The sequence below is a fragment of the Triticum urartu genome, chromosome 2A (genome assembly GCF_056163025.1).
Source record: "Triticum urartu cultivar PI428250 chromosome 2A, HENAU_Tu73, whole genome shotgun sequence".
NCBI classification, from domain to species: domain Eukaryota; kingdom Viridiplantae; phylum Streptophyta; class Magnoliopsida; order Poales; family Poaceae; genus Triticum; species Triticum urartu.
In genome coordinates, this window is record NC_141874.1 from 677122159 (window position 1) to 677148610 (window position 26452).

Here is a 26452-nt window from a genome sequence, read left to right on the forward strand (position 1 = left end):
AATAGGTTAGTCCCAAAAATAATATAAAAGTGGATAATAAAGCCCAATAATGTCCAAAATAGTAGATAATATAGGATGGAGCAATCAAAAATTATAGATACATTGGAGACGTATCAAGGGCCATGCCAAGATCATGAAAGATTACTTTGATCCAAACCCAACCTATCCAAAGAAGTATTTTCGCCGACGCTTTCGGATGCACACAAGTCTTTTCCTGGCCATTGCAAAAGCCGTTGAGAGATATGATGACTGTTCAAACTCCGGAGAAATGCATTTGGAGAGATCAGTTCAAGCCCTCTGATGAAATGCATTGCGGTTGTTCGAGTCTTGGCATATGGGTATTCTGCCGATGCAATTGATGACTATGTACGCATTGGCGAAGATACAATCTTGGAGGCTGTTCGAAGGTTCACCAAAGCAATGATCGGTGTATTTGGCCCGGATTACTTGAGAGCACCAACATAGGAAGACACCCAAAGGCTGATAACTGAGAGTGAAGTAAGACGATGGCCAGGGATGCTTGGATCACTTGACTGTATGCACTGAAGATGGAAGAATTGTCCTACAGGTTGGAAGGGTCAGTACAAAGGCCATGTCAACAATCCAACGATCATTCTTGAGGCATTTGCATTGAAGGATCTTTGGATATGACATTCATTCTTTGGTCTGTCTGGCTCTCACAATAACTTGAATGTGCTATCAAGATCACCTATGTTTTCTAGGCTTATAAAAGTTGAAGCTCCCGCTTGCGAGTACTCAGTCAACGGGCACAACTATTCGATGGGTTACTACCTTACAGATGGCATCTATCCATCATGAGCCACCTTGGTTAAAACAATTCTGCATCCAAAAGGTAACAAAAACACTAACTTTGCCCAATGTCAAGAAGCTGCAAGGAAAGATGTGGAAAGAGCCTTCGGTGTGCTTTAGAAGCGCTTTGCAATTGTTTGTGGCTCTGTCGAGTACTGGAACTCCAAGGTTCTATGGTGAATTGCATAACATGATCATTGAAGACGAGAGAGATATGCCTGAGAACTTTCGGTACATCACCAACGGGACTCCGGTTGAGCCAGAGTATGATACAAACAGGATCTTGACATTCCTTGAGGGGCATCGCAAGATCGAGAACCGTCAAGTTCATACTCAGCTGCAACAAGATCTTGTTGAGCACCATTGGCAACATCTAAGCGATCCTAGTTGTTCTATGAAATGCTATTTGCTACATTGGAACCATTCAGCGTGTTTAAATTCGGTTGTAAACTATATTCATTATATTTAGGGGATCGGCTAGGTCCGGCCAAAACTTAGTGGCTCAAGCAGGACTGGGTTCAAAGCGTTTGGGTTTGCAAGGCACATGCCTGGAGCAGCCTATGCACAGGTATGTGGTCCATCAAGAACTTGTGGCCGGAGCGGAAAGTCTTCGACGGGAGTTGTACGAGTTGGCTAGGTGAGGTGCGTAGGAAAGCTTGATGCGAGGCACGAGATTCGTTTGTTGAAAAAAAAGGATCCGCTTGTGTACATGAAGCTAATGGCATTGATGGACATGCAGAAGAAATTGTGTAGAGGCGGGGCTATCATGGTCAGAATTGCATAGATAGTTTTCTTTGTCTCTTGGCCAGGTTTGCTAAGGAGCTTGGAGCACGTACAGGAGGATGGCGATGCGTATGTAAGATTTGAAGGAGCCTCGGGAGCGTCGTGGAAGGATCATGCATACACAGGACGTTAAGCAATGCACAGGGATGTACGAGGCAAACACGATGCAGGGTGGAGCATGGTTGCAGTCGGATAATTTCAGCTGGGTCGGACTGGATTGTCTGATGGACTGACGTGGATGTTGGTCAAAGCAGAAGATGGCAGTGACTTCAGCGACAACGACATATGAGCATGATGCTGATGGTGGCAGCCAACTTCTGGGGCGTGGAAACACGCGGCGCATGACCGAGAGCTTGTGCGGCTTTGACAAGACTATGGCGCGGGGTTGATTCAAGGTGATGCATACATGGAGCTTGAAGTTGACAGGGCATGTGGGTGGACTGATCATCTACCATGGAGTCATGTTGAAGGTGAAGCTGGAGTTTGATGGACGACTTCACTCTGTGTTGATGGAGGGGCTATGGTGTAAGGATCCAAAGAATCGTAGCCTATTTCAGTGGGAAGGCGAGAGACACGTGGTTCAGACTGGGTACCAGTGGTCTGATGGAGACGTGATACTCGGCATCGGTCGGTGATAATCGATGGTTCTCTGCAGTGGGCCGGTTTGAGGCAGAGGGGCTAGCTACCCGGGAGACTCGACCAGGACAGCAGAGGCTCGACGCGGTGATAGCAGCGAGGCGTGCAGTAAGCACGGGACACAGCGACATGCCAAGGCACTAGTGGTTAGACAAATTGTGCAAGGGGTGCTGAAGCAGTGTTGACGAGTACCAGGTTCAAGTTGGTGACTAGATCTGTCGAGTTTGACATGTCAGATGGATGACAATGGACCATAGGGAATCTAAGAAAGTGACGGAAAGTCTGAAATTGTCAAAAGCAAAGAGAGTACATGGCCATATATTCTGTGGTGTTCAGTGCACATGGCAAAGTGCGGATGACAAGTACATAAGGAGGTGGAGTGCTATAGATGTGGGACATGTCAGAGACTATCTGGGAAAAGGGTAAGACAATTGTGAATTTGACTCGGGGTGACACAGGGCGACAGTGAAATTCCTTAAAGTTTGGACAAGCAGTACAGAATGAGCGGTGACGTTGAGTTCAGGTAACTCTTATATGTGGTGTCCAATATGTGAGTTGTTCATTTTCACGCAGACAGTGGTCGGTGTGTGATGGTGTTGAACGGATTCTTCGAAAGTTGGGAGCACAAAGTAGAGTAATGAGGAACTTAACTTTGCTCGAGTGTTGACTGTGAAGAAGACGAGGAGGGACTACAGTTACAGGTGGAGTCACATGGAGACTGGGAGTAGCGGTGGTGCTTATGGCGTATCTCAAGTCCAATGTACAAGGAGGTTCAATGCATGGATGAATTCAAGGTGGTGAAGAATATTCGCCAAGGTGGAGTATGTTAGAATTGTGTCGAATATTATTGTACAAGGTAAGTTACAGTTGGACTTGGTTTTGGACTGTGTGTAGATAGGGTAAAAGTTGTGTCCTAATAGGACACCTGTATCCTAGGCCTCTCATATATATCGGGGGTAGACACACGATGTAACCTATACCAACATAATAGCACGGGCACGCGGGGGAGCCGGCGGCGTGTGTCGGCGCTCGGGTGGCCGGGGTGCGGTATTATAGCGGTGTCATGGGGAGGAGCGCCCGTAGTCATATGCCTCGGGATGTAGCCATAGCGGTGAATCTCGTTAACAAATCTCGGTAGCGTGCTTGTGCGATTGTTTGATCCTTGGTAGATCGACGGAGCGCCTCGAATTTATTCTAACATTTTCGACACGGCAGGAAAAAATGACTACAAAAATTGGCTTTTTTGTTTGTGAATCCCCGTTAGATATCTGTTGACTACAAATAATGCAGGTCTTCATAATGACTGAAGATATAAACACATGGTATAATCTAGGTGACTAGGTCGAGATGATGATGAGTATTAGGCTGGTCATAGTGGGGAGTAACTTAGACTAGTGTCATGCATATAACACTAGTCTAAGTTACTACCTTCATAATGCAAAGTAACATAATAGTAGTATTATAGATGGCTTCATTTATTAGCTCGTAGACTCATCTTGTCTTGAAAAGCGCTATGTTACAGTAACATATTATGTTACCATATCTCATTAATTATTTGCCACATAAGCAGAATTTTCTTGAAGTGCGTTATGTTACTAGCTAAGTTACTCCCGCTATGACTAGCCTTAAGGCAGAACGTCGGTGCGTACCTTGATTTTCACCTGTAATTAAGATGGTTATTTCATAGCACACGCACGTATCATCACTTGTAAAAAACAGAAATGAGCAGACTGTGTTGGGAAATTAGAAGAATCAACGGGATGTGCCAAACAAGAATTTTAAGAGTGCACATCATAAATGTTCATCTTTGGATAAGAAGTTAGTTAATGAGACATCTACTCATATACAACACTACATTTTATCATTTCTTGAGGATCAAAGATATGGTAATACCACGGTGTAGAAACTAGTGTATGGAAAAATGCTGGGGCCATACCATCCTTTCCGGGACACCTCATCAAACTTCATAGACTTGAGATGAAGCATGTAGACGGAGTGGCCGGCGCAAATGAAGATCACATCGGCATCTTCAGCGAAGGCAATTGCCTCCACTGGAAACCTCCTAGGCCTCAGCACCACATCCGGAGCGAGAAACTTTCTCAGATCAATGGTCCTGCGAAGCATCCAGACCAGCGTGCCGTCAATGGCAGCCACCCTTGAGAACAAAAGAAGATTGAAACCTTCAACTGTTGCAAAGCCAAGGCCTCCACCCTCTGCCGGCATGAGGACAATTGTGCCTTAATAGTAGCAAAACATATCGTTTGGCACCTCAGTTATATGCAAGCTATGCTTGTCCATATCAAGTGCCAGGATGCAACTGGCGGACATCAGCTAGTAGAGTGTGTTCCCGACCAGAGCCGTCGGGTGCATCTCTACATCCTCTACTGTGGGGATGGAGATGATGTCGCCCCAGACATCGGTCTCGGACGAGTAGACGCAGGCGGAGGTTAGGCCAGCATCGTCGCCGTGGGTGAACGCCATGGCCACGAGGAACGGGCAGGAGCGGCAGTCGACGCAGTCCTCGTTGCCGGCCGCGCGAAGAACCGCGGCGTTGAAGCCGTATCCGAGATCGTAGTCATCGAGCGCTGGCGGCGTTCGCGGCAAGCAACGCCTCTCGCCGGACATGAGGTGCCAGACCAGGAGATTCCCGGAGTTTCTGTTTTGTAGGAGGGCGCGGCCGTGGCGGCAATCTAAGGCCCACCAGGAGTCGTGGGACATCGCGGAGGAGGGGACAGCGAAGGCGGCAGAGGTGGGGACGAAGAGTGGAGCCTCAGGCTGCTTGTTGAGGAAGCCGAGCACCGGAGGCGTCCCGTGGAACACGCGGGAGCGGCGGAGGAACCGGGCGTTGTGGACGAGGCGGTGTTAGAATAAATCCGAAGCATACCGTTGATCATCCGAGGACCAAGCAATCACACGAGCACGACACCGAGATTTGTTAACGAGGTTCACCGATATGGCTACATCTCCGGGGCCTGACTACGGGCGCTCCTCCCCATGACACCGTCACAATACCGCACCCGGTCGCCCTGGACACCGGCACATGCCGCCGGCTTCCCCTGCGTTCCGGTGCTATTATGTTGGCATATGTTACATCGTGTGTCTACCCCCGCTATATATGAGAGGCCTAGGATACAAGTGTCCTATTAGGACACGACTCCACATCCTATGTAAACACAATACAACTCCTAGTCCAACTGTAACCTACCTTGTACACAATATTCGACACAACTCTAACAAACTCCACCTTGGCGAATATTCTCCACCACCTTGAATTCATCAATGTGTCAAACTTCCATGTACATTGGACTTGAGCTTATCCCATGAGTACCGCTGCTACTCCAAAGACTCCATGTGACTCCACCTGCAACTTGTAGTCCCTCCTTTTCCTGACCACAGTCAACACTCGAGCAAAATTAAGTTCCTCTTTACTCTAGTCCGTGCTCCCAACTTCCAGAGTATCCGTCAACATTATCACACATTGATCACTGACCTGCATGAAAGTGAACAACTCACATATTGGGTGTCACACATAAGAGTTACCTGAACTCAACATCACCGCTCCTTTCTTAACCGCCTGTCTAAAACTTGAAGGAATTTTACCATTTCTTATAGTCATCCCGAGTCAAATTCGCAGTTGTCTCACCACATGTATGACCACCAGAGCCCTGGCCCGTCTCCATGCCCCATGCATACCGCACGCCTCGCCGCTATTACCGTGTCGAGCCTCCGCTGTCCCGGTCGAGTCTCAAGAGTCGCGAACCCACACCACTCAACCCCACTGCAGAGTACCACCGATCATCACAGACCGATGATGAGTTTCACGCCTCCATCAGACCACTGGGCTCCAGTCTGAATTACGTGTCACTCGCTTTTTCCCAGCTGAATAGGCTTCGATTCTCTGGATCCTTACACCATAGCCCCTCAATCCAGCTCCACCTTCAACATGACTCCATGGTAGATGATCAGTCCACCCTCGCGCCCCGTCGGTTCCAAACTCCGTGTGTACATCACCTTGAATCAACCCCGCGCCATAGTCTTGTCGAAGCCACACAAGCCATCGGGCCTGCGCCACGTGTTTCCACGCCCAGAAGTCGGTCACCATCAGCATCACGCTCCTATGTCATCATCGCCGATCCCACCACCATCTTCTATACCAACCGACTTGCGTCGATCCGTCAGACTGTTCAAGTCTGACCCAGCCGAACTTATTCGACTGCATGACATGCTCCAGGCTCGCAAATCATCTTCCTCGAATTTCCATCCATCACATGATAATTCCATCACCGCTGACATCACTTCCCGCAATGCCTGCTATTGGGGATATTACTACTGGAGGTAAACCAGTCTTATGTAGCCGGATTGACTCTTTGAAGATTAGAAGCCCATGAAGATATAAAGATGATGGCGCTTTACGGAGGGCCCAAAGGCGGGTTACAGTCTGTAAATGTAAACCGGCCTAGTCATGTAACTTGTATAGTAAGATAGAAAGAGAGAGGCCGAACCGGATACGTTTATAATCCGGTTTCGGGACTCTGTAGCCCGGCGGGCGTCAACCTATGTATATAAAGGGACGACCCGGCTGCGGTTTAGGGACAGACAACAACAACTCGAGAGCCAGACAAAGCGGATTCGCTCCCTGGCCTTCGAAACCCTAACAATACCAATCACAACTAGACATAGGCTTTTACCTTCATCGAAGGGGCCGAACTAGTATAAACTCTCGTGTCCCCTTGTCCGGTTTAACCCCTTTAAGCTAACCCGTTGCGATGGCTCCATGACTAAGTCCTTTCACGAAGACATCTGCTGTGACAAACCCACGACAGTTGGTGCTCAGTTGGTGGCAGCTCTGCATGCCATACCGGATTGGACGATCCCATATCTGGATTACATGAACTGGGGCGAGTTACCAGCTGAGGAAACGTTGGCTCGACAGATAATCCGGCGGTCCAAGTCCATGACCATACTCAACGGGGAGTTACATCGTTACAGTGTTTCAGGAGCAATTCAGCGATGTGTTTCTCCTCAAGAAGGTTGTGAGATTTTGCGAGAAATTCATGAAGGGGATTGCGGTCACCACACCGGTTCAAAGTCGTTGGTTGCCAAATCTTTTTGCCATGGTTTTTACTGGTTGACGGCGCATGCTGATGCGGAGGATTTAGTCAAAAGATGTGATGGATGTCAAAAGTTTGCCCGCCGTGCGCACGTTCCGGCTCAAGAGTTGCGGGTGATTCCAATTACGTGGCCGTTTGCAACTTGGGGGCTGGATATGGTTGGACCCTTCAAGCGCTCCAAGGACAAGAAGACCCATCTGTTAGTAGCAGTTGATAAATTCACTAAATGGGTAGAGGCAGAGCCAGTCAGCAAGTGTGATGCAGCCACGGCGGTTCAATTCATCAAAAAGGTGATATTCCGGTTTGGCTTTCCACATAGCATTATAACAGATAATGGTACTAACTTATCAAAAGGAGAGATGGAAGAATTATGTCAACGTGAGCACATCCGGCTTGATCTAGCATCAGTGGCTCACCCCCAATCTAGTGGTCAAGCGGAAAGGGCAAATCAAGAAATTCTACGGGGTATCAAACCAAGGCTTATGGTTCCCTTAAAGCGGACGCCAGGTTGTTGGGTCGAGGAGCTACCTTTTGTGTTATGGAGCATCAACACCACACCCAATAGGTCTACGGGTTACACGCCTTTCTTCATGGATTATGGAGCGGAGGCGGTTCTTCCTAGTGACATCCGTCACGATTCGCCCCGTGTGGCAGCTTATGTTGAAGCTGATAATGAGAAGGCACGTCAGGATTCTCTGGACCTGTTGGATGAAGAGCGGGATCTTGCAGCAGCACGTTCGGCGATTTATCAACAAGATCTTCGACGTTATCACAGCCGCCGGGTTAAAACTATAACCTTTCAAGAAGGTGATTTGGTGCTCCGGCTCATCCAGGATCAGACTGATATGCACAAGTTATCCCCCCCCTTGGGAAGGACCCTTTGTGGTCAGCAAAAATCCGCACAACGGATCTTACTACCTCATTGATGTTCGAGAGCATGAAGACTCACGTCAATCGGAGGAGGAGACAAAGCGGCCATGGAACATAGCTCTCCTTCGGCCTTACTATACTTGAAGCCATAGGCTCTTCACCTGTACATATTTATGACAGTGTATATACCATATAATAAACTGGAACCTCTGTTATAAGCGGGGTATCTGTTCTTTCTTATATCATATGTGTGCTTTTACAAGTTAATGATCAAAGCGGAGTCTTTGTTAAACCGGCTTTAGCAGCTGCATAAAGATAAAGAAAATCACTAGGGGCTTGGTCATGTTTGAACCACAACTACACCTCTTGATAGGCATTTCAGCCACACAAGGAAAAATTGGTGGAGCCAAAGAGAGTATTGTACACAGTACAAACTCAAACATAGGCACACGCTGAGCATCGCTCACAAAGTTACTTGGGGGCTCTTTTTTGCAAAGCAACAAAGAGTTTGAAAGGACCCTCGTAATTGGCTATCAAGCCATGGCTTGGAAGCCTGGTGTATTCACCTAAAACCCCAGGTTAACCTGCCTTCATCAAGTAAGCCACTCCTATCCAGGTAATCCTGGCATGACCCATCGAACGTTTGACAAGTCAATCTTTTACAGACCCTGAACTTGTCACAGTTAAAACGATGATTGGTTAATTGGAGGCCCATCTTAAAAGGCTTTGTTAAATGGTTTAACTCAGAGGCCTGGCAGCCCATGAAAAGCCTCGATTTGGAGCCTGGCAGCTCGTAAAAAGCCTCACATATTTTCCTATTTGAATTTTGTTTGTTAACAATCACAAGTATTTTTTGATAAACCGGCATCCTTGACCCGGCTTGCTTTCCAACCACCAATTGTTGGCACATGATCAATTATAAATCGGTGGTCATTGACCCGGTCTGGTTTGACTAAATCATCAGTGTTATAAAGAAAATCCGGTAGTTATACCGGTCCGGTTTAATAGATAGACCAGCATTATGAAGATGAAATTATCAAATGTATCGGGTTGGTGTTAAACACCTTTGTTGTATACTGTTGGGGAACATAGCAGAAATTCAAAATTTTCTACGCATCACCAAGATCAATCTACGGAGTAATCTAGCAACGAGGGGAAGGAGAGTGCATCTACATACCCTTGTAGATCGCTAAGTGGAAGCGTTCAAGTGAACGGGGTTGAAGGAGTCATACTCGTCGTGATCCAAATCACCGGAGATCCTAGTGCCGAACGGACGGCACCTCCGCGTTCAACACACGTACAGCCCGGTGACGTCTCCCATGCCTTGATCCAGCAAGGAGAGAGGGAGAGGTTGGGGAAGACTCCATCCAGCAGCAGCACAATGGCGTGGTGGTAGTGGAGGAGCGTGGTACTCCAGCAGGGCTTCGCCAAGCACCGCAAGAGACGAGGAGGGAGAGGGGTAGGGCTGCGCTAAGAAGGAGAGGAACTCGTGTGTCTTGGCCAGCCCAAACCTCAAGTATATATAGGGGGAGGGGAGGGGCTGCGCCCCCACCTAGGGTTCCCTCCCTAGGGGTGGCGGCAGCCCCCAGATCCCATCTGGGTGGCGGCCAGGTGGAGGGGGAGAGGGAGGCACACCAGGCATGGGCCTCCCTAGGGGTGGCGGCAGCCCCCAGATCCCATCTGGGTGGCGGCCAGGTGGAGGGGGAGAGGGAGGCACACCAGGCATGGGCCCTAAGGCCCATCTGCCCTTAGGGTTTGCCCCCTTCCTCCCCTTAGGCGCCTTGGGCCCTTGTGGGGGGGCGCACCAGCCCACATGGGGCTGGAACCCTCCCACACTTGGCCCATGCAGCCCTCCGGGGCTTGTGGCCCCACTTGGTGGACCCCCGGGACTCTCCCGATGGTCCCGGTACGTTACAGATAAACTCAGAAACTTTTCTGGCGACCAAAACAGGACTTCCCATATATAAATCTTTACCTCCGGACCATTCCGGAACTCCTCGTGACGTCCGGGATCTCATCCGGGACTCCGAACAACATTCGGTAACCACGTATATCTATTCCCTATAACCCTAGCGTCATCGAACCTTAAGTGTGTAGACCCTACGGGTTCGGGAGACATGCAGACATGACCGAGATGACTCTCCGGTCAATAACCAACAGCGGGATCTGGATACCCATGCTGGCTCCCACATGTTCCACGATGATCTCATCGGATAAACCACGATGTCAAGGACTTAATCAATCCCGTATACAATTCCCTTTGTCTAGTGGTATGATACTTGCCCGAGATTCGATCGTCGGTATCCCGATACCTTGTTCAATCTCGTTACCGGCAAGTCTCTTTACTCGTTCCGTAACACATCATCCCGTGATCAACTCCTTGATCACATTGTGCACATTATGATGATGTCCTACCGAGTGGGCCCAGAGATACCTCTCCGTTTACATGGAGTGACAAATCCCAGTCTCGATTCGTGCCAACCCAACAGACACTTTCGGAGATACCTGTAGTGTACCTTTATAGCCACCCAGTTACGTTGTGACGTTTGGCACACCCAAAGCACTCCTACGGTATCCGGGAGTTGCACAATCTCATGGTCTAAGGAAATGATACTTGACATTAGAAAAGCTTTAGCATACGAACTACATGATCTTGTGCTAGGCTTAGGATTGGGTCTTGTCCATCACATCATTCTCCTAATGATGTGATCCCGTTATCAACGACATCCAATGTCCATGGTCAGGAAACCGTAACCATCTATTGATCAACGAGCTAGTCAACTAGAGGCTTACTAGGGACATGGTGTTGTCTATGTATCCACACATGTATCTGAGTTTCCTATCAATACAATTCTAGCATGGATAATAAACGATTATCATGAACAAGGAAATATAATAATAGCCAATTTATTATTGCCTCTAGGGCATATTTCCAACAGTCTCCCACTTGCACTAGAGTCAATAATCCAGTTCACATCGATATGTGATTAACACTCAAGGTCACATTCCCATGTGACTAACACCCAAAGAGTTCTGGGTTTGATCATGTTATGCTTGTGAGAGAGGTTTCAGTCAACGGGTCTGCAACATTCAGATCCGTATGTACTTCGCAAATTTCTGTGTCATCTTGTAGATGCAACTACTACGCTACATTTGGAGCCATTTCAAATAACTGTTCTACTTGGATATTTTCTAAATTGTTGCTCCATTATACGTATCCGGTATCTCTACTCAGAGCTATCCGGATAGGTGATAAGCTTGCATCGACGTAACTCTTTACGTCGAACTCTTTATCACCTCCATAACCGAGAAACATATCCTTATTCCTCTAAGGATAATTTAGACCGCTATCTGGTGATCTACTCCTAGATCACCTTTGTACCCTCTTGCCAAATATGTGGCAAGGCACACATCAGGTGTGGTACTCAACATGGCATACCGTATGGAGCCTATGACAAAAGCATAGGGGACGACCTTCGTCCTTCCTCTTTCTTCTGCCATGGTCGAGCTTTAAGTCTTAACTTCATACCTTACAACTCAGGCAAGAACTCCTTCTTTGACTGATCCATCTTGAACACCTTCAAGATCATGTCAAGGTATGTGCTCATTTGAAAGTACCATTAAGAGTTTTGATCTATCCTTATAGATCTTGATGCTCAATGTTCAAGTAGCTTAATCCAGGCTTTCCATTGAAAAACACTTTCCAAATAACCCTATATGCTTTCCAGAAATTCTACGTCATTTCTGATCAACAATATGTCAACAACATATACTCATCAGAAATTCTATAGTGCTCCCACTCACTTCTTTGGAAATACAAGTTTCTCATAAACTTTGTATACACCCAAAAACTTTGGTCATCTCATCAAAGCATACATTCCAACTCCGAGATGCTTACTCCAGTCCTTAGAAGGATTGTTGGAGCTTTGCATACTTGTTAGCATCTTTCAGGATTGACAAAACCTTCCGGTTGTATCACATAAAACCTTTCCTCAAGAAAATCATCGAGGAAACAATGTTTTGACATCCTATCTGCAAGATTTCATAAATAATGCAGTAATCACTAATATAATTCCAACAGACTCTTAGCATCGCTACGAGTGAGAAACTCTCATCGTAGTCAACTCCTTGAACTTGTCGGAAAACATCTTAACGACAAGTCGAGCTTTCTTAATGGTGATACATACCATCATTGTCCGTCTTCCTTTTAAAATCCATATGTACCTAACAGCCTTACGACCATCAAGTAGTTCTTCCAAAGTCTACACTTTGTTTTCATATATGGATCCTCTCTCGGATTATATGGCCTCGAGCCATTTTGGAATCCAGGCCCACCATCGCTTCTCCATAGCTCATAGGTTCATTGTTGTCTAGCAACATGACTTCCAAGACAGGATTACGTACCACTCTGAAGTAGTACGCATCCTTGTCATCCCACAAGGTTTGGTAGTGACTTGACCTGAAGTTTCATGATCACTATCATAAGCTTCCACTTCAATTGGTGTAGGTGCCACAGGAACAACTCCCTGTGCCCTGCCACACACTAGTTGAAGAGACGGTTCAATAACCTCATCAAGTCTCCACCATCCTCCCACTCAATTCTTTCGAGAGAAACTTTTTCCTCGAGAAAGGACCCGATTCTAGAAACAATCCCTTATTGCTTTCGGATCTGAGACAGGAGGTATACCCAACTGTTTTGGGTGTCCTATGAAGATGCATTTATCCGCTTTGGGTTCGAGCTTATCAGCCTGAAACTTTTCACATAAGCGTCGCAGCCCCAAACTTTTAAGAAATGACAGCTTAGGTTTCTCTAAACCATAGTTCATACGGTGTCATCTCATCGGAATTACGTGGTGCCCTATTTAAAGTGAATGTGGTTGTCTCTAATGCCTAACCCATAAACTATCATGGTAATTCGATAAGAGACATCATGGTATGCATCATATCCAATAGGGTGCAGTTATGATGTTCGGACACACCATCACACTATGGTGTTCCAGGCTGTATTAGTTGTGAAACAATTTCCACAATGTCTTAATTCTGTGCCAAATCGTAATTCAGATATTCATCTCTATGATCATATCATAGATATTTTATCCTCTTGTCACGACGATCTTTCAACTTCACCCTGAAATTACTTGAACCTTTCAATAATTCAGACTCGTGATTCATCAAGTAAATATACTCAACATCTACTCAAATTATCTGTGAAGTAAGAACATGACGATATCCACTACACACCTCAGCACTCATTGGACTGCACACATCAAAATGTATTACTTCCACCAAGTTGCTTTCTAGTTCCATTTTACTGAAACGAGGCTTTCAATCATCTTGCCCATGTGGTATGATTTGCATGTCTCAAGTGATTCAAAATCAAGTGAGTCCAAACGGTCCATTTGCATGGAGTTTCTTCATGCATATACACCAATAGACATGGTTCGCATGTCTCAAACTTTTCAAAATGAGTGAGCCCAAAGATCCATCAACATGGAGCTTCTTCATGCGTTTTATACCGATATGACTTACGTGGCAGTGCCACAAGTAGGTGGTACTATCATTACTATCTTATATCTTTTGGCATGAACATGTGTATCACTACGATCGAGATTCAATAAACCATTCATTTTAGGTGCAAGACCATTGAAGGTATTATTCAAATAAATAGAGTAACCATTATTCTCCTTAAATGAATAACCGTATTGCGATAGACATAATCCAATCATGTCTATGCTCAACGCAAACACCAATCTCGATGGTAGAGGGAGCGTGCGATGCTTGATCCCATCAAGCTTGGAAAAAAACTTCCAACATATATCGCCAGCTCACCTTCAGCTAGTCTCCGTTTACTCCACAGCCTTTTATTTTGAGTTACTAACACTTAGCAATCGAACCGGTATCTAATACCATGGTCCTACTAGGAGTACTTGTAAAGTACACAATGTATATCCAATATACTTCTAACGACCTTGCCAGCCTTCTCATCTACCAAGTATCTAGGGTAATTCTGCTCCAGTGGCTGTTCCCCTTATTACAGAAGCACTTAGTCTCGGGTTTGGGTTCAACCTTGGGTTTCTTCACTAGAGCAGCAGCTGATTTGCCGTTTCATGAAGTATCCCTTCTTGCCCTTGCCCGTGCCCTTCTTGAAACTAGTAGTTTCACCAACCATCAACAATTGATGCTCCTTCTTGATTTCTACTTTTGTGGTGTCAAACATCGCGAATATCTCAAGGATCATCATATATGTCCCTGATATATTATAGTTCATCACGAAGCTCTAGCAGCTTGGTGGTAATGACTTCGGAGAAACATCACTATCTCATCTGGAAGATCAACTCCCACTCGATTCAAATGATTGTTGTACTCAGACAATCTGAGCACAAGCTCAACAATTGAGCTTTTCTCCCTTAGTTTGCAGGCTAAGAAAATTGTCAGAGGTCTTATACCTCTTGACGTGGGCACGAGCCTGAAATCCTAATTTCAGCCCTCGAAACATCTCATATGTTTCGCGACGTTTCAAAACGTCTTCGGTGCCTCAACTCTAAACCGTTTAACTGAACTATCACGTAGTTATCAAAATGTGTATGTCAGATGTTCGCAACATCCACAGACGACGTTCGAGGTTCATCACACTGGGCGGTGCATTAAGGACATAAGCCTTCTATGAAGCAATGAGGACAATCCTCAGTTTACGGACCTAGTCCGCATAATTGCTACTATCAACTTTCAACTAAATTTTCTCTAGGAACATATCTAAACAGTAGAACTAAAGCGCGAGCCACGACATAATTTGCGAAGACTTTTTGACTATGTTCAGGATAATTAAGTTCATCTTATGAACTCCCACTCAGATAGACATCTCTCTAGTCATCTAAGTGATTACATGATCCGAGTCAACTAGGCCGTGTCCGATCATCACGTGAGACGGACTAGTCATCATCGGTGAACATCTTCATGTTGATCGTATCTACCATACGACTCATGCTCGACCTTTCGGTCTCTTGTGTTCCGAGGCCATGTCTGTACATGCTAGGCTCGTCAAGTCAACCTAAGTGTTTCGCGTGTGTAAATCTGGCTTACACCCGTTGTATGTGAACGTAAGAATCTATCACACCCGATCATCACGTGGTGCTTCGAAACGACGAACTTTCGCAACGATGCACAGTTAGGGGGAACACTTTCTTGAAATTTTAATGAGGGATCATCTTATTTACTACCGTCGTTCTAAGCAAATAAGATGTATAAACATGATAAACATCACATGCAATCAAAAAGTGACATGATATGGCCAATATCATTTTTGCTCCTTTTGATCTCCATCTTCGGGGCTCCATGATCATCGTTTGTCGTCGGCATGACACCATGATCTCCATCATCATGATCCCCATCATTGTGTCTCCATGAAGTTGTCTCGCCAACTTATTACTTCTACTACTATGGCTACCGGTTAGCAATAAAGTAAAGTAATTACATGGCGTTGTACAATGACACGCAGGTCATACAATAAATAAAGACAACTCCTATGGCTCCTGCCGGTTGTCATACTCATCGACATGCAAGTCGTGATTCCTATTACAAGAACATGATCGATCTCATACATCACATATCATTCATCACATTCTTCTTGGCCATATCACATCACATAGCATACCCTGCAAAAACATGTTAGACGTCCTCTAATTGTTGTTTGCATGTTTTACGTGGCTGCTATGGGTTTCTAGCAAGAACGTTTCTTACCTACGCAAAAACCACAACGTGATATGCCAATTGCTATTTACCCTTCATAAGGACCCTTTTCATCGAATCCGATCTGACTAAAGTGGGAGAGACAGCCACCCGCCAGCCACCTTATGCAACTAGTGCATGTTAGTCGGTGGAACCGGTCTCACGTAAGCGTACGTGTAAGGTTGGTCCGGGCCGCTTCATCCCACGATGCCGCCGAATCAAGATAAGACTAGTAACGGCAAGATAATTGACAATATCGACGCCCACAACTACTTTGTGTTCTACTCATGCATAGTAACTACGCACAGACCTAGCTCATGATGCCACTGTTGGGGAACGTAGCAGAAATTCAAAATTTTCTACGCATCACCAAGATCAATCTACGGAGTAATGTAGCAACGAGGGGAAGGAGAGTGCATCTACATACCCTTGTAGATCGCTAAGCGGAAGCGTTCAAGTGAACGGGGTTGAAGGAGTCGTACTCGTTGTGATCCAAATCACCGGAGATCCTAGTGCCGAACAGACGGCACCTCCGCGTTCAACACACGTACAGCCCGGTGACGTCTCCCATGCCTTGATCCAGCAAGGAGAGAGGGAGAGGTTGAGGAAGAATCCATCCAGCAGCAGCACAACGGCGTGGTGGTGGTGGAGGAGCGTGGTACTCCAGCAGGGCTTCGCCAAGCACCGCAAGAGACGAGGAGGGAGAGGGTTAGGGCTGCGCCAAGAAGGAGAGGAACTCGTGTGTCTTGGGCAGCCCAAACCTTAAGTATATATAGGGGGAGGGGAGGGGCTGCGCCCCCACCTAGGGTTCCCTCCCTAGGGGTGGAGGCAGCCCCCAGATCCCATCTGGGTGGCGGCCAGGTGGAGGGGGAGAGGGAGGCGCACCAGGCATGGGCCCTAAGGCCCATCTGCCCTTAGGGTTTGCCCCCCTTCCTCCCCTTAGGCGCCTTGGGCCCTTGTGGGGGGGGGGGGCGCACCAGCCCACCTGGGGCTGGTCCCCTCCCACACTTGGCCCATGCAGCCCTCCGGGGCTTGTGGCCCCACTTGGTGGACCCCCGGGACTCTCCCGGTGGTCCCGGTATGTTACCGATAAACCCCGAAACTTTTCCGGCGACCAAAACAGGACTTCCCATATATAAATCTTTACCTCTGGACCATTCCAGAACTCCTCGCGACGTCCGGGATCTCATCCGGGACTCCGAACAACAGTCGGTAACCACGTATATCTATTCCCTATAACCCTAGCATCATCGAACCTTAAGTGTGTAGACCCTACGGGTTCGGGAGACATGCAGACATGACCGAGATGACTCTCCGGTCAATAACCAACAGCGGGATCTGGATACCCATGCTGGCTCCCACATGTTCCAGGATGATCTCATCGGATGAACCACGATGTCAAGGACTTAATCAATCCCGTATACAATTCCCTTTGTCTAGTGGTACGATACTTGCCCGAGATTCGATCGTCGGTATCCTGATACCTTGTTCAATCTCGTTACCGGCAAGTCTCTTTACTCGTTCCGTAACACATCATCCCGTGATCAACTCCTTGATCACATTGTGCACATTATGATGATGTCCTACCGAGTGGGCCCAGAGATACCTCTCCGTTTACACGGAGTGACAAATCCCAGTCTCGATTCGTGCCAACCCAACAGACACTTTCGGAGATACCTATAGTGTACCTTTATAGCCACCCAGTTACGTTGTGACGTTTGGCACACCCAAAGAACTCCTACGGTATTCGGGAGTTGCACAATCTCATGGTCTAAGGAAATGATACTTGACATTAGAAAAGCTTTAGCATACGAACTACATGATCTTGTGCTAGGCTTAGGATTGGGTCTTGTCCATCACATCATTCTCCTAATGATGTGATCCCGTTATCAACGACATCCAATGTCCATGGTCAGGAAACCGTAACCATCTATTGATCAACGAGCTAGTCAACTAGAGGCTTACTAGGGACATGATGTTGTCTATGTATCCACACATGTATCTGAGTTTCCTATCAATACAATTCTAGCATGGATAATAAACGATTATCATGAACAAGGAAATATAATAATAACCAATTTATTATTGCCTCTAGGGCATATTTCCAACATATACACATTTGGTCAATCCATGAGGTATGTTCTGTACATTATTTTTTGTACAAACACTTGATTATTCAGCTAAAGTACTATATGCTTCTTGGATATTTTGACATGTTTAGCGGTAAACCACTAGACACTTTTAAGTTTTTTGGACCCAGGAAGGCAAGTCATCATAGGCTATGCATAAAATATATCCTGAAGGGCGACACAGATTGTCACAAAGCGTTATGAAACATGCTCGATGGCATGGCAGATAAACAAAGTTTCGGCTATCCTATTACATGAAGCTTCAAAGCGGTTCAAACAGTGCCATTGTTTTTCACAGTAGCCATATAAACCGGCGACCGGATCAGGACTCTTCATCATGACGGTTTGACGGTTGCGGATCAGTTGGTGTCGGCACTTCTTCATCCCTCCCCAGCCGCTGGAAATCAGCCGTTGACCAATCGATTCCGGTTAAAGCTTGGAACACTGCTTCCTCATGGATAAGATCAGAAGGGTTAATACTAGGGGCATAAGTGTGCTTACGAATCGGAGGCACAAGTTCTTCGACTTCATGGATGCCGGTTGGCTGTCTTTTCCCTTCTGCATCATAAAACGGTTGAAAATGGGACAAATCGGTGTCCTCAGCCAATTTGCTGGCCGTTGGCCGCATCTGTTTGGTCAGCCGCCGAAGATCATCATTGTCAAAGTTTGAACCGTCTTCTTTAACGCCTGGATATCCTTTAATGATATCCTCCGCTTCAAGGTCTGGAATCCAGGCCTTGGCTCGAATAAGGGCGGTTAATGCTCCTGCTCTCGCAGCGGCTCTTTTCAACTCGCCAATACGCGCCGGTAACATGCCCAGCTTCTCAAGGGTCTCCTTAATCAACGTTGGCGCCGGTTTGTTATAAGCCGTTGTACTAATGGCTCGCTGAGATCCAGAGTATAGCTTCTCAACCAATGTATATGCCGCTTTGAGCTTCATCCACATATCTGCACCAAGATGAGTGATCCGAGTTCCTGCCAAAGATTTTATCAACATTTTGGTCAGTTTTAAGATTCATTGACTGGTGCAACATACATAAGCAGACACTTACCAAAGATAGCAGAGGTCATAGCGTTGATTTGGCGCTTCAAACCGGCTAGTTCTTCAACCACCGGTTTCAGGGCTTCCTCGGCATCTACAACTCTTTTGGTCAAACCGGCTTTTTCGGTTTCCCATTCAGCACGATCTTGGTTGAAGGATTCTTTCAATTTTTCCATTCCGGACAGGGCCTGCGTCAGCTCCTCTTTGGCTTTTGCAGCTTCGGCTTGTTGAGACTTCACATTTTCTTGCAAGTCAGAGTTTTGGGCATCTTTGCTTCTCAGTTCAGCCTGCAACATTGAAGGTATATTCAACAAAACAACATATTTATGCACTAAGTATAAAGCATATAACAAGTTATCCACTTCATACTTGGGGGCTAATGCCTATTTGCTCTCAAATACTACCCTCTATACAAGTCTCCAGAACAATGCAAGCATTATCCTTCACTTGGGGGCTAATGTACGTTTGTTCTAAACCGGCGGTGTGGATTAAAAACCGGATTAACTTGCCAAGTTAAACCGGCCTTTGGGGGCTATGCTGCAGAACGTTATCTAATTTTTTGAAACATGAGTCTTATCTATGATTGAGGACACGCCTTTGCAAGGATCAACGATGGGATGCTTGAAGTGTTATAAAGACCCGGTTTATGATTGACAATCATAAAACGGCTCTTGGAGGGTACTTGGAATAGTATTTCAGCTATAAATTAATGTACAAGGGAGAAGCATTTACCTCATATCGTTCTTTCATCAAATTCACCAAATCGGCTTCATAATCCCGGTTTGAGTGCAGATGGTTCAAGAAGCCAGAATGAAGCTCATCAGCGTTAAGATGAGCATAGTTCGATAAGTCGCTGCTCCATTTACCTTTATCCCTGGCAATTTGCTCTTCTTTGGCACTATGCTGAGCCAAAATAACGGGATGACCAGGAGAGCTGTGGCCTGTTCCAGTAATAATAACGTCATCACCTTGGCCTTCAGAATTTTTGGTGGATGATGATGGAATTTCAGTGTCTTTCACTGGATTAGCCCGGTTTGGTTCTGCCGATTCAGTATCAGGGGCGGCAGGCTCAGCATCTGTTGGTTCGTCAGTATGTTGGCCATCAAGGGGCGGATCATCAAAAGTTGTTTCAGGATGGAGGCCTTCCGGTTCACCAGTCTGCTCCGGTTCACCTCTTGGTTCTTCTTCTTCGGCAACAGGGTCTTCTGGCGGATTGGTGACCCGAGCTTTCTTGCTGGGTCTGGCTTTGGCCCTGCAAACAGAATAAAAAGGATTAACATCCTGTTCAAAAGATGTAGGTCACATTGAAAGGAAAGGTTTTTCATAACTCACCCGGCCACAGTTTTCAAAGTGGGGAGTTGAGTTGCTGTCGATTCACCAGAAGAGGAAGGAGGTGTCACCTGATAATTTGAATCAGACGGATTAAGAGGCTGTCTGAAATAACCTGCCTTGGGGTAAGAATGGTCAGAAGTGGGAGAGACCTCAGACCGGTGCTTCCGAACCAGAGTATCAGGTAAACCGGTAGAGGTGACCTGTTGGCCACTATGCCGGGTTGTCCGGCGAGCTTCATGCTGTTGAGTCTTCAAAATAAATGTTGGATCCAAGTGAGCAAGAGGATGAGAAAAGCTTACTTTCCAGATTGCTTGGCGAGTTTTTTGTGTTGGCATAGAGTCTAAACCAGAACAAAGGGTAATTACCTCTACGTCATCAGCCTGACTAGCTTCTGCCTCCTCCTAAGGAAGATCATTGTTAACAAGATGCATAAAAATAGAGCCAAGTGAGTCAAGTTCTACCTCAACTTCTGGGTCATCAGTATCATCATCAAGTTCCATATTAATCCGGTCAGCCGTTTTCCGCTTTGACGTCTGTTTTACGGCTTTGGTCTTCGGGCGGGTTGGTTTGACCACTTTGTCTCCAGTTGGTTTTGCCGCTTTCTCTATGGATTTCCGTTTCCAGAAAGGGTCATCACCCTATATATATATAAAGAAGAAGGGTTACAGCTTGTATAAGTTAAAGATATTAGAGATGAAGAGGAAGTGTAATGCTTACAGCAGGCGGTTTGTTCTTGGTATAGAAGGGACTCAGACCGGTTTGACTACAGACCAGTTCCGATTCATTCAGAATTTTCTTTACACCTTTAGTAACTTCTTCCTCAGATAATTGGAGGTTGCAGTGGCGTTGAGGATCGTCAACTTCACCGGTATATTCGCACATTAAACCGGGACGCCGGCTTAGCGGCAAGATACTCCAGGATATCCAACAGCGCACAAAGTCCACACCTGTTAAACCGTTTGCCATAAAGGCCCGAAGCTTGGCGATTTGAGGAGCGTATTTTGCCCTTTCTGAAGAGCTCAGGCGTTGTGGCATTGGGTGAGTATTGGATAATTTATGATCACGGAAGCCGGGGAGGGGATTTTCATCCTCAGGCGAAGTGTCTCTGCAATAGAACCATGTTTGGTTCCATTCCTTTGGGTGGCTATGGTGTTTGGCATGAGGAAATTCCACTTCTTTCCGCTTTTGAATCGAGACACCACCAAGCTCTGTGTTCGGGCCATTCACAAACTCTGTGCGCCGGTTTAAGTGAAAGAAATCCTGGAACAATTCTGCAGTTGGTTCTTCTTGTAAATAAACTTCACAGAAGACTTGGAAATTGCATAAGTTGGATACTGAGTTGGGACCAATATCTTGTGGATGCAGTTGGAAGCTGGCAAGCACATCTCGATAAAATTTTGACCCTGGCGGTTTGAAACCACGACTTATATGGTCAACAAAGATTATCACCTCGCCTTGTCTTGGGGTTGGAGGATTCTCTGTTCCTGGGACTCGCCATTTGATCTCAGTTTTCTTAGGCAGAGAGCCGATGCTAACCATCTCATTCAATTGAGCCTCAGTAACCCGGGAACGAGCCCAGTTGCAGGCAGTGAATTGTTTGGCCATTGCAAAGCGAACAAACTGAAAATGAAAGGCCGGTTTATAAATTACGCATGATTATACACAGGAGACATGCTGATATGATAAATGGTACAACCCGGAGACTAGTATAATGAGAGAGAAAGGTAATGCTAGCACAGGGTTGATCAGACACTGTTAAACCGGAGCATAATTATGAAGGTAACATGCTCTTCCGGTTTATCAGAGGGCTAATGGCATAGACTATTTATACAATGTTAAACCGCTTATATTGGTGCGAGGAGAAACGGATCTCACAAGAACATAGAAACAGATCTCACAGTGATGTATAAAACTTTCGGATCTAAAGATAAGATAGAAAAGCAAAAATAATTGGATCTTGAAGGGGGGCAGAACTGAAGCAATTTTTGATAGACTAGATCAGTTCTTTGCGCATAAGGATTTGTGATGACCATGGTAGGTAAGCTACGGCAAGAGATGCATCAAGCATGAAGTGTCCATCTATTAAAGGAAGAACAGGGAAGAATAGCACTGATGAACTTCGGAAGAATTGTGAAGAATGTCGAAACCCTAGAACAGATCTATGGTGAAAAAAGCAGAGAACTTACCGGAGCTGGTGAGGAAGCGGAAGGGCGCCGCAGTATTCTGCTGCGTTCAGGGTGATGCAGCGGCCAAGGTCGGAGCATAGGCGACGGTCGACGGTGGCGGCGGAGCTCCAGAGGCTGAGTGGCGCGAGGAAGACGACGCGAAGAGGCACGGGGGGGAACGGTGAAAATGACCCCTCGGTCCTATTTATAAGGCGAAGTGATAAAATTGCAAGTACGGGAATCGAGGAGCCCAAAAAATGGATAAGTTAATAAAGGTGTCGTCTCGATGTCTGGATATATATTAAATGAAGGAAATCTCCGACATCAACGGATGGATGATGTCAGGGCGGTTTATCGTAATTTTGAAGTATGACATCACGGCGGTTTACAAGATCAAAAATGAAGATAAGTGAGAAGATTTTTTCTAAAGTGTGGAAGATTGACATGAACAAGTTCAAACCAATCTGTGGCCTAATGTTGGGGATATTACTACTGGAGGTAAACCGGTCTTATGTAGCCGGGTTGACTCTTTGAAGATTAGAAGCCCATGAAGATATAAAGATGATGGCGCTTTACGAAGGGCCCAAAGGCGGGTTACAGTCTGTAAATGTAAACCGGCCTAGTCATGTAACTTGTATAGTAAGATAGAAAGAGAGATGCCGAACCGGATACGTTTATAATCCGGTTTCGGGACTCTGTAGCCCGGCGGGCGTCAACCTATGTATATAAAGGGACGACCTGACCGCGGTTTAGGGACAGACAACAACAACTCGAGAGCCAGACAAAGCGGATTCACTCCCTGGCCTTCGAAACCCTAGCAATACCAATCACAACTAGGCGTAGGCTTTTACCTTCATCGAAGAGGCCGAACTAGTATAAACTCCTGTGTCCCCTTGTCCGGTTTAACCCCTTTAAACTAACCCATTGCGATGGCTCCACAACTAAGTCCTTTCACGAGGACATCTGCCGTGACAAACCCACGACACCTGCCTTTACTAAGGTTTCCAGTTCCGCTAAATTTCTTCACCTCAAACCCGATGCCCGATGGCGTCATGATTCTTCGTAGGCTAACCCTGTGAAAATTAACTGAGCTTCCACAGCAATGCTCCAAGTACACAAGCAAAACCTGATGAGGTACACCCCTATGTACTAATAGCAAAATCCAACCAAAAAACCTTTGATCTTCACGTGGTGTAGCTCCCTGGCAGTCAGCCCAGATGTTGGCTAATTGCCTTGTCCAAGCACTTGCCAATTCTGATGGATGCACATATCCCTTCATGGATTTCTTTCGCCAATTGACTTGATCTGCCTGTCTGTGTCACGTTAGGACTCGGTCCTGTTTTTGTCTTCAAGCAAATCTCATATATGTTGATTCCGGCGGCAACACGCCTCAGCTCCACACGTGCTTCCAGGCCCACATGGCCACTACACGCCGCGACTCGTGGGGCGGCCTCAGTAGCTCTATCGATCGTATCTCGCCAATCGCCGCGTACTCGCCGAGACCTCCGAACTGCACACGCGACGCGATCTGATCTACAGATCCATCTGACCGATAACCCACTCTAGATCAACAATCCAGCAATCTTCGAATAACCTAGCTCATGATAACATTTGTTAGAATAAATCCGAAGCATACCGTTGATCATCTGAGGACCAAGCAATCACACGAGCACGACACCGAGATTTGTTAACGAGGTTCACCGATATGGCTACATCTCCGGGGCCTGACCACGAGCGCTCCTCCCCGTGACACCGTCACAATACCGCACCCGGTCACCCTGGACACCGGCACATGCCACTGGCTTCCCCTGCGTTCCGGTGCTATTATGTTGGCATAGGTTACATCGTGTGTCTACCCCCGCTATATATGAGAGACCTAGGATACAAGTGTCCTATTAGGACACGACTTCATATCCTATGTAAACACAATACAACTCCTAGTTCAGATGTAACCTACCTTGTACACAATATTCGACACAGCTCTAACAGGCGGCGCCAATGCTTGGAGACGAGGGAGGCACGGAGGAGGTAGATCGGCTCGGGTGGTAGGCGCAGGAGGTCGTCATGGGGAAGAGGAAGAGGCGAAGCGGCGCTGCAGCCGGCGAGGTCATCTACTAGGATAACTGGTAGGAGTCGTTCGCTGCCGCCGACGCGCGCTGCCGGAGAGGGAATCCATGGCGATTATTGGGAGGAGTTTGGGGGATTATACAAGTCAGGCTGCTCGCATTTTTTGGTATTTTATACACCGTAATCTACGGTTTCCCTTCGACTTCATTCCATTCCATGGAAACAAATCAAGCGTTGATGGATACACATAGATTTTTATCAAAAATGATAAATCTCGGGCGTTCAGATTTTCAGCATGACAACCCAAACATTTTTCATGATAACTTTAGTTCGCGAGGTTGGCAAACATGGAAATTTTTCTGATAAAAAACAAACTGAAATAAAGTTGTCATGTTTTGACAACTAATGTTGCCACCTCGCGTCAACTAAAATTGCCATAAAAACTATTCGGAATAACATGCTTAAAATCCGAACTTTTGGATTTATCGGATCCATATTTATTTATTTATTTATTTGTGAATGTATGCATAAAATAACATGATCCCATGCTCTGAATCTAACTGAGCAAACATTCTTTACGTTCAGCAACTAGGATGTAAGCCACCGTTCCCTGTGTCCGGGTTATGAACTTTCGTCCCATAGACCCGTGGTAGCAATAGAATGGGAAAAGTATACAGAAAAGAAGGCCAAACAATGTCTTGTAATGTCAGGAGGGGTCAAACCATTTTTTTGAGAAACTTCCAGTCTATTTATTTTCAATCATGGCAGTACAATGAAAACCAAAATATAAAAAATGACATCCAGATTCGTAGACCACCAAGCGATGACTACAAGCACTAAAGCGAGCCGAAGGCGCGCCGCCATCATCGCTCCTCCCTCGCCGGAGGCGGGCACAACTTGTTGTAGTAGACAGTCGGGAAGTCGTTGCGCTAAGGCCTCATAGGACCAACACACCAGAACAACAACCGCCGCCGATGAAGAGAAGCTTAGATCGGAAGGATCCAATCTGAAGACACATGAACAAAGACCGGTTCCGAGCAGATCCACCAAAGACAACCACCGACCGAATCCTGCGAGATCCATCGAAGACACACCTCCACACGCCCTCTGACGATGCTAGATGCACCATCGGGATGGGGGCTAGGCGGGGAGAACCTTATTCCATCTTCAACAAGCCGTTGTAGTCTTGTCTTCCTGAGTAGGACATAAACCCTAACAAAATTTAAGCACCTAAAAACGTAGCCCTCCCGCCTCCAAGGGCCGGGATCCATCACACACCCATGGCCCTAAGGTCACAGGAGACGTGGTAGATCGACGGCCCCGTTGACAGGAGGCAGAAACCCTAGCCGCCTTTCCTTGGAGGAGAGACGGAGGAGGAGAGAGTGGCCAAACCATCAAACCTAGCTAATTTTCTCCCATATATGAAGGATTAGTAATAAGCATATATACATGCATATGTAAGAGCATAGGGGGCCACGGCCACTGCCAGTCCCCCTGCCTCCGCCACTGAGTACAACATGGAGCTCAGGGCCCGGCGGCGCGAAGGCGCCGTCTGTGGCAGGGACATCTTCCATGACAATGTGGCTTGGACAGTAGGCGCGATGGCAGAGAAGCCCGGCGAAGAAGACCTCGGGGGAGACCGCAATCGAGCAGCGGCGATATAGGGCGGTGGCAGGACGGGTCCAGCGGTGACGAGGACAGCGTGGCCGAAATCAGGCGATGATCACCGGCGGGGCGGCGCGAGGGCTCGTGGTGGTTACGACTCAAGGGCGCCAGATTCAT

At 46.7% G+C, this 26452-nt stretch overlaps 1 protein-coding gene across 1 annotated transcript; it reads right to left on the minus strand.

Moving 5' to 3' along the window:
• Positions 1 to 4560: 4560 nt before the first annotated feature.
• LOC147986661 (uncharacterized) lies at positions 4561 to 26452 on the minus strand. The gene is made up of 3 exons (XM_087542104.1): positions 26311 to 26452; positions 24597 to 24759; positions 4561 to 5089 (listed from the first exon to the last, which is right to left on the minus strand). The coding sequence occupies exons 1-3, from the start codon at positions 26450 to 26452 to the stop codon at positions 4561 to 4563; spliced, it is 834 nt and encodes a 277-aa protein (XP_087398230.1).

Bases quoted from the DNA above. Each gene is read 5' to 3' on its own strand.
- LOC147986661 (XM_087542104.1), bottom strand. From the start codon at position 26,452: ATGAATCTGGCGCCCTTGAGTCGTAACCACCACGAGCCCTCGCGCCGC. The intron at 24,760-26,310 runs GTCTCCCCCGAG...CCTCTCCGGCAG, and splicing joins ATCGCCGCTGCTCGATTGCG to CGCGCGTCGGCGGCAGCGAA. The intron at 5,090-24,596 runs CCGCCTGTTAGA...TTTATTCTAACA, and splicing joins CTCGTCTCCAAGCATTGGCG to CCGCCTCGTCCACAACGCCC.